Below are 9136 nucleotides of genomic sequence, written 5' to 3' on the forward strand. Positions count from 1 at the left end.
AGGGCATTAGATGATCTGAATATAAATAACATGGAGGGGCACAGGGAAATCGCACAAAGCCATATTATTTGTTTGGAGAGCCAATGCAGACACACAAGGCCAAATGGCCTCCTTAAGCTTGTAACAATTACATGATTCTGTATTCAGCTAATTTTCAATATCAGAAATTGGAGATTCAATTTTTATTTTGCCCTTTTTATACATATTGCTTATTCGCAGACAACTATAAGAGTGCTACACAGGCAATAATACGTGCAAATTTAATCTAACCAATTTATTTCAAATTGGGAAAGTAGCAATTAGTCAATCCGATCATCAGACAATACTTATCAAACAAAATCACAACATAAAAGGTTATCACCTGCTGGAATAGTTCATCATAATATGCATTTACAGTATTGAGAGGTCCACAATACTTGGTACAACTAGACACCTGGAGTGCATGTGGCACTTTCCCAAACAGCCTCCTCCTCCACTACCCAATTAGAAATGGCTGCTGCTTGTGAAAGAGAAGCCTTGCATCTATTTACAGCCAGTCATGAACTCTAAACTTCTTGAAGTACCTTGCAATTAATGCAACAATGACTACTGTGAAAGTCATTCAATGCAGAGAAAGCACAACGCAAATCTGACATATGACAACAATGTAATGATCAAATAATCTGTTTTTAAGTGATTTTGGTGGAAGACTAAATACTTGCCATGACACGACGGAAAACTCCAGTATTTCTGTTGAAATATCCTATCCAAAATGTTAATTCCTTAACCAATGGAATTTAAGGATTGGAAAATAAAGCTAGCATGGACTATGAATCCAAAAGGGCGAATTCAGTGTCAATGCTGATGAGTTGAGAGGGAAAGAAAAGTTAAGACTTATTAAAATTTAAATAGCTTCCCAAGAAGTTCAAACTCTAAAAGAACAAGGCTCCACACATAATAGTTAATCTTTGGTGCCAGAGGTTGATGACCATCATTAACACACATCGTCTGATAAAATGGGTTTACAACTTGTACCACCAATATTTGCTTTCTGTGACTACAGTAATGGACAAATACAGCAAAACTGTTTATCTAAAAACAAAATAGAGAAACAAGATCCCCAATTTGGGGAAGCTTTCTACAATTATTGGGTTACATCTTGCATATGTACTTTACACAATGTTCTAAGATGCTTTCCAAGCATTATCAAAAAAAATGGACCCAGGTTGAATTTGGCTATAGGCTTTATGGAGCATCGCAAAAGAAGTGTAAACGGGCATTCAAGAGGTAGCTCCAGAGTGTCAGGCCTTGGCAGCTGAAGGCTCAGCAGTAACTGTGGAATGATTAAAATTGGGATTGTTAAACAGGCTAGAATATGGCTGGAGAAAGTAACAGTGATTGGAACAGGTGGGCATGGAGGATTTAAAAACTAGGTATTACTTAATCTGTAGATCAACAGGCAAAGGGAAAATGGTGAACAGGATTTGTTGTACATTAGTGACCAGGACAATTTTGAAATGACCTTTATGGAGGGCAAAACTAGGGAGGCCAGCCACGAGTGTGTTTGAACAGTCAGTCTAGAGGTAACGAAAGGGGCGACACAGTAGCACTGCTGCTTCACAGCTCCAGGGTCCTGATTTGATTCCAGGCTTATGTCACTGTCTGTGTGGAGTTTGCACATTCTCCTCTTGTCTACATGGGTTTCCTCCAGGTGCTCCGGTTTACTCCCACAGTCCAAAGATGTGCATGCTGGTTAGGTTGACTGGCCATGCTAAAACTGCCCCTTAGTGTCCTGAGATGCGTAGGTTAGAGGGATTAGTAAGAATCATAGAACCCTACGGTGCAGAAAAAGGCCCTTCAGTCCATCGAATCTGCACCAAACAATCCCACCCAGACCCTACCCCCATACCCCTACACATTATACCCACCAGTCCCTCTAACCTACACATCCCTGATCACTAAGTGGCAATCTCTTCACATGGCCAAACAACTAACCTGCACATCTTTGGACTGTGGGAGGAAACAGGAGTACCTGAAGGAAACCCATGCAGACACTAGGAGAATATGCAAACTCTACAGACAGTGACCCAAGCTAGGAATCGAACCCAGGACCCTGGAGCTGTGAAGCAGCAGCGCTAACCACTGTGCTGCCCATATATGGGTAAATATGTAGGGATAAGGGGGTAGGGTCTGGGTGGGATTGTGGTTGGTGCAGACTCGATGGGCCAAATGGCCTCTTTCTGCACTGAAGGGTTTCTATGAAAAAGGCTTTAGCAGCTGCTATGTCAGGGAGCCAGAATTGGAATTGTGTGGTGTTACAGAAGTGGGAACAGGTGATCCTGTTACATGGATATGCAACTGGAAGGTCAGGTCCAGTATAACACCAGGATTGCAAACAGTCTGATTCAGCTTCAGGCAACTGGCAGAGAGAGGGTTGGAGTCTATAGCAAGAGAATCAATCATTTTAGTCCCAGGACATCACTATGGGAGTTCCTCAGGGTAATATCCAAGGCCCAACCATCTTCAGCCACCTCATTAAAGACCTTCCTTCCATTCTAAAGTCAGAAGTGGGGATGTTTGCTGATGATTACACAACGTACAGCACCATTTGTAACTGGTCAGATATTGAAGCAGTCCATGTGCAAATCTGCATCTGGACAATATCCAGGCTTGGGCTGACAAGTGGCAAGTAACATCCATGTCACAGAAGTGTCAGGCAATGACCACCTCCAACAAGAGTCAACATTACCCCTTGACATTGAACTGGATTAGCTGTATAAATACTGTGGCAACAAGAATAGGTCAGAAGCAAGGAATCTTGTGGTGAGTAAGTTGCCTCTTAACTCCATAAAGTCTGATCACTATATCTACAAAGCACGAGAGTGTAACAGAATACTCTCCACTTGCCTGGATGTTTAGCTCCAACAACATCAAGAACTTTGACAACATCCAGGGCAAAGCAGTCCACCTGATTGGTACTCCAACAACAGCCACTCTATTACTGACGCACAAAGGCACCAGTGTGTACAATCTACAATATGCATTGCAGGAGCTCACCAAGGTCCTTAGACAGCACCTTTCAAATGATCACTACCCATCTAGAAAGACCAAGGTAGCAGGTGCCAGGGAATACCACCACCTCAAGTTCCCCTCCAAGACACATACCATCCTGACTTGGAAATATATCGTCATTCCTTCACTATTGATGGGTCAAAATCCTGGCACTCCCTCCCCAACAGCCATGTGGATGCACCGACACTTGAAGCAGTTCAAGAAGGCAGCTCATCGCCACCTTCTCAAGGGCAATTGGAGATGGGCAATAAATGCAAGCCTGGCCAGAGACACCCACATCCCATGAACGAATTAAACAAAGATTTCCATCTGCTGTCTCTGTGCTGTCAGGTTAACTGTTGTTGGCCCTTGTCACAGATCTGTTCTCCCTGGTTGTTGCCTCTGAAATCTTGATGTCCCACCTGACTCCGCCTTCCAACCCATGTCGTTAGAATCGCAAAGACTACTACCTCCACCTTCAAAGCATGTCATCTGTCCATCCCTGCCTCTGACTATTTGTTGGTAAAACTCTTATCCTTCAAGAGCCCAAGATTCCAACACTTTCCTGACTGGCTTCCTATTTTTCTATAAACCTTTGACTTTGCCTGTGTCCTGTCTCATACCAAGTCTTGATCACGAATCACTTTATTCCTTATAGAATCACAAGGTTTGTAACACACAGAGGCCACTTGGCTAATTACTTCTGTGCCAGCTGAAAATAAAAAAACACACTGCATTTAGTCTGTAATCCCAGAAGTTAAGGGACTTAAGGTGCACATCCAAGTACAATTTAAAATGAGATGAGGTTTTCTGTCCCTGGAACCCTTTGGGCCTGAGTTTCAGACCCCCCACCATCCTCTGGTTGAAAACATTTTCCTTCGCACTCCTCTAATCCTTCTGCCAATCTCCTTAAATCTATACCCCTGACTCCTTTCTATCCAGGTTCCTCAATTTTGTACATTTTGATGATTTACCTCAGTTCCTAGTTCACTAAAATCTGTTTTGAAATCGTATTCAAACTCAGTCTTGGTCTGAGCTCTCTTCAACTTGGTTGCCTCCAATTCCTGGTTTGTGTATCCCTTCACCTCATTATTGATGACAATACTTTCAGCTGTTTAAACTTTAAGCCCTGAAATTCCCTCCCTGGACAACTCATCCATTTCTGCCCCTTTGGCAAAACCTGCATCTTGAACCAAGCTTGACCTAAAATCTCTTCCTTTGGCTTGATACCATTTTCTTTTGTATGTTTACTCTCCTGTGAAGCATCTGGGTGTTTGCTAAATTAACAGCAAACTATATGGAAGTTGCTCTTAACAATGCCGAAGAGAAATTGCTTGTATACCCAGAATGTTGAATGGACTAGACTGCCCCCCGCACCCCCCCATAAGGCCAGCAGACAGAAAATACTAGGTGTTATGTAATAGGAATCCGAAGTGATACAATAACAAAAGGTGGTGCTTGAGCCCTAGAACTGATATAACTGGCACTCTGATAATGGGATTATTTTGTCCCCATTTGACTATTTCTCCTTCCTATACTTCTACATCTGACTTGTCTCTGTATGCTTCCAAGCTGCCCTGCCAGTTTTGTTACTGTATCTGTTTCTCTTGCCATTTTAATAAAAGATTCAGACAACTCATAAGTGGTGAAATTTTATTAGTCTCATTCAATCCTGGTCACGAGAATGAATGGTATCAAAGCAAAGTAGAAACTGGAGTAAGGTACCAAATTCCACCTCTCCCTCAATCCCACTATTGTCTTCAAATTATCAGACTGCTTGACAGCCAGTACTGGATGAGCAGCAATGTCCTCTAATTAAATACTGGGACAAGCAAAGCCATTGTTTTGGATCCCTGCCACGAACTCCATTCCCACTGACTGACTCCATCCATTTCACTGTCTAAGGCTGAACCGTAGAATCACAGGATCCATACGGTGGTGGAGGCTGCATTTGGCCAACTGAGCCTGCACCTGACAACAATCCCACCGGGCCCTATCCCTGTACCTTTGCATATTAACAAGGGACAATTTTGCATCACCAAATAACCTAACCCACACACCTAAGTAGACAGCACTCATTTTAACTTGGAGATAAGCACCTAACTGCATATCCATGGCATCATTAAAGCTGTCTACTTTCATCTTTGTAACATTGCCCTGTGCCAATCCCACCTCATTTCACATGCTAAAACTCATCCATGCTGACTATTTTAATGGACTTCAGACCAATCATTCATGTTCGCCCCTCTAAACTTCAGATCACCAAAAACTGTCCTGATTCACAGCAACTCTCTTTCATCACCCGTGTTTGCTGACCTACATTGACCCAGGGTTTAAGAATGCTTCGTATTTTCAGATCCTTGCGTGGTCTTGCCTCTCCCTATCTCCTTATCAGCCCTTGGATAACTCCACTCATCTAATTCTGGCCTCTTGAACATTTCCAGTTATAATCACTCAAAGGTGGCTGTTCTTTCAGTTGCTAAGGCCTTATGCTTTGAAATTTCTCGCTCCCTGTTCCCTATAACATTTCTGTTCTATGCGGCCAGTTTTTTTTTCAATGTATGGTACCTTTTAAGTTTGTTTGCATGGCTGGACACACATGGTATTTAACCCAGAACAGTACCTGCTCGATACCTTCCAGGCTGCTATACATTCCCGTGCACGGTCTTAGCAGAAATATTGTTTTCTGCAGAATACTAAAATTTTTCAAATCAGTTTTTAAAATGAGGCCCTACCAATACCATATTGGTCCCAGGGAGCCTGTCTCTTGCCCCGGCACTCCGCACCCCCAACCCTCCATGTCCAGTAAATTTGTGGGCGAAATTTTAATCAGCCCTGCTTGAGAGAATAGTTTAACATTGCAAATTTAATTATTTTTAAAAAATGTGAATGAAATGTCAGACCATACCTTGCAAAAAATTTAACTAATACATTTAACTACTCCCATCTAGGTATGCAAAATTAAACATGCTTGTGCCTTGAACTTATTGTTTTAATTAGGGTTACAAACTACCTAGTGCAATGATTAGAACTAGCTCACCATAATCAAATGGCATCCATACCTACTATGCTCTTTCTATATGCCTAAAAGGCAGACAAACAACTTTTCTGAACAGATTGAGGTTAGAGTCTGGCGTTCTGCAGTTACCACTATAGAAACTCAGACCCTTTCGTTGCATCACTCACCTTTAAGAACTCCTTCTGTTCCTCCTGAACCCCTCATTCTTATATAGGTAAGTCCCAATATGATGAAAAACAGACATGCAGCAGTCAAAAGAAACATGGATAGGTAGTGTGCACTGAATCCACCGGTGGCCGAACCCCCCTCCCTTTTAAACTGCTGTAGCAGTTCCTCCTCAGGCTCTCTGGAGCCTTTGCGATTGTAAGTACTGTAAATGTGGTTGCTGCCTGTGTGGTTTGAGTGATTGGCATTGATCAGGAGGGAGGACGAGGGGCCACTTCGACCGGTGATAAAATTGCTGTTGTGAATGGATGGACTTATGGTGCCGACGTGATTATTGTTTCTCGTGCTACTCTGATAAAGACTCTCTCTCTCCCCTGCCAGGACTCCTGGACCAATCTTTTTGGTGGAGGAATTGCGGCACCGCAATAACATGGTGGGCTCCGCTGTGGCGTCTTTCTCCCTCTGATCATCCTCCTCCTCCTCCTCCTCTAGTTGGTCTCTCCTGGTGTCTAGACAGTAAGGACCGCCGGCGACGTCGTGGATCCGCCTGGCGCCGCCTCTCCTGCCGGCGCCGCTCTCCTCCGCCATCGCCGCTGGGTTGTGACTGTTGAGGGTGGCCGGCGTGGCCGGCAATTTCTTGGACTGGCTCCGCCGGGAGTTGGGCCTCCGGCCTCTCTCTTCGCGCTCATCCTCGGAATCGGAGTAATTGCCGTCGCGGATGTAGGAGACTCGACTGCCGCCGCTGCTACTGTTGTTGTTGTTCAGCAACAACTCAGTTCCCGGAGACTGCTCCTCTTCCCCCGGCGCCTGTTGGGCGCCGCCGCCGCCCAGGTTCGGCCTCCACCAGGGGCTGGAATTACTTCTGCCGGCCGGAGAAGAAGCCGCCACTCCGCTTCCACCGCCGCTGTTACTGTTCACCATTCTCTGAGGCGTGCTCCTCCCTTTGCTGTGACTAGGCCGCGGGCGGGGGAAGTCGCTCGCGGCTTTATCCGTGCGGCTCGCCCTCTTGCCGGCTTGCCTCCTGCTGTTGGCCTCGGCGTCCGACTCGTCCGAGCTAAAGCCCAGCAGCTTAGTACCGGGAGGAGTAGTGGTGGTGGCGCCGCCGCCGAGGCCCAGACCCGGGCCTGTCCCCCCGCCGCCTCCTCCGCCGCCGCCGCCGTTCCTGGTCTTGGGCCGCGCGCCGCGCTCCTCGCGCAGCTTCTTGAGTTTCTTGAGGTAGACGGGGCGCGTCCTCTCGGTCACCGGGCCCGGCACCAAACCCAACCGCTTCAATTCGGAAAACAACTCCGCGTCCGTTAACGGCGCCGCCATCTTACCGCGCGAGGCCTGAGGCTGCCGGAACTGACGTCGGCCTGTCCGCCGCCGCCGCGCCCCTCCCCTCAGAGTCAGGGAGGCTGCACCCTTCTGGGGCGGGGGGGGGGGGGGGGGGCGGTGGGGTGTTTTAAAAGGGAAATGCTACCAATCTCCATCACCCCCACCAACTCAATATCCAGGTACCGATTCAGTACCCAGGTGTCAACTCAATACCGAGTTGCCAACTCAGTACCCAGGTACCAACTCAAAACCTAGTTGCCAACTCAAAACCCAGGTGCCAACTCAGTACCCCAGGTGCCAACTTGATGCCCAGGTGCCAACTCAGTACCCAACTACCAAATCTTCCACTTGGACATGTTCAACTTTCCATTGTCAGACTTTTGAATGGATTTACCTTGCATTAAGTTGATCTTTCTCTATACCCGAGCTATGACTGTAACACTACATTCTGCACTCTCTCATTTCCTTCTCTATGAACGGTATGTTTTGTCTGTATAGCGTGCAAGAAACAATACTTTTCACTATGTTAATACATTTGACAATAATACATCAAATCATCTCAATACCCAGGTATCATATGTCTTCCACTTGGACATGTTCAACTTTCCGTTGTGTCCCCTACTCCCAGAGAGAAAGATAGAGGCTCCACACTGCAGAGGGAAAGGGGGCTTTAAAAGGAAAATGCAACAAATCTCCATTATCCCCACCAACTCAATACCCGGGTACCAAGTCTTCCATTTGGACATGTTCAACTTTCCATTGTGTCCCCCTCCTCCCACACACGCACGCATGTAGAGACTGTAAACTAGAGGCTTTAAAAGGGAAATGCTACCAATCTCCATCACCCCAACCAACTCAATACCCAGGTAGCCATACACAGGAATAGAGAGACTGTAAACAAGCTGAGGGAAAGGAGGCTTTAAAAGGAAAATCTCCATCACCCCAATCACCGGGTACCAACCAGGTCCAAAGGTGTGCAGGTTAGGTTGATTGGCCATACGAAATTGATCCTAGTGTCAGGAGGATTGGTAGGGTAAATATATGGGATTACAGGAATAGGGCCCAGGTGGTTGGTGCAGACTCGATGGGCTGAATGACCTCCTTCTGCACTGTAGGGATTCTATGAACTCTTCACATGCACATGTCCAACTTTCTATTGTCCTCCTCCCCATATTGACAGAGAAACTGCAAACAGGTTGAGGGGAAAGAGGTTTTAAAAGGGAAATGCTACCAATCTCCATAACCCCCATTAACTCATTACCCAGGTACCAACTCTTCTGCTTGGACATGTTTCCATCAACTGGGGACCTCATTGAAATTTACTGTGTACTGAAAGGCCTGGATAGACTGGAGGTAGAGAAGATGTTTCCATTCATAGGAGAGACTAGGATCTGAAGGCTCGGCCTCAGAGTAAAGGGACAACCCTTTCGAACCGAGATGAGGAGGAATTTCTTCAGCCAGAGGGTGGTGAATCTGTGGAAATCATTGCCACAGAAAGCTGTGGAGGCCAGGTCATTGAGTATATTTAAGACAGAGATAGGTTGAGTGTTTGATTGGTTAGAGAATCAATGGTTATGGGTAAAAGGCGAGAGAATGGGGTTGAGCCAT

At 45.9% G+C, this 9136-nt stretch overlaps 1 protein-coding gene across 1 annotated transcript in view; it reads right to left on the reverse strand.

Moving 5' to 3' along the window:
• The window catches only part of lemd3 (LEM domain containing 3), a 54718-nt gene extending 47169 nt beyond the window's left edge, over window positions 1-7549 (reverse strand). The window contains exon 1 of the mRNA XM_080191148.1: window positions 6217-7549. Coding sequence (XP_080047274.1) covers window positions 6217-7525 — 1309 coding nt within the window. The 5' untranslated portion in view covers window positions 7526-7549. The remainder of the gene's footprint in view (window positions 1-6216) is intronic.
• Window positions 7550-9136: the final 1587 nt, after the last annotated feature.

The sequence above is a fragment of the Carcharhinus amblyrhynchos genome, chromosome 6 (assembly GCF_965287045.1).
Source record: "Carcharhinus amblyrhynchos chromosome 6, sCarAmb.v2.hapA, whole genome shotgun sequence".
Lineage (NCBI taxonomy): Eukaryota > Metazoa > Chordata > Chondrichthyes > Carcharhiniformes > Carcharhinidae > Carcharhinus > Carcharhinus amblyrhynchos.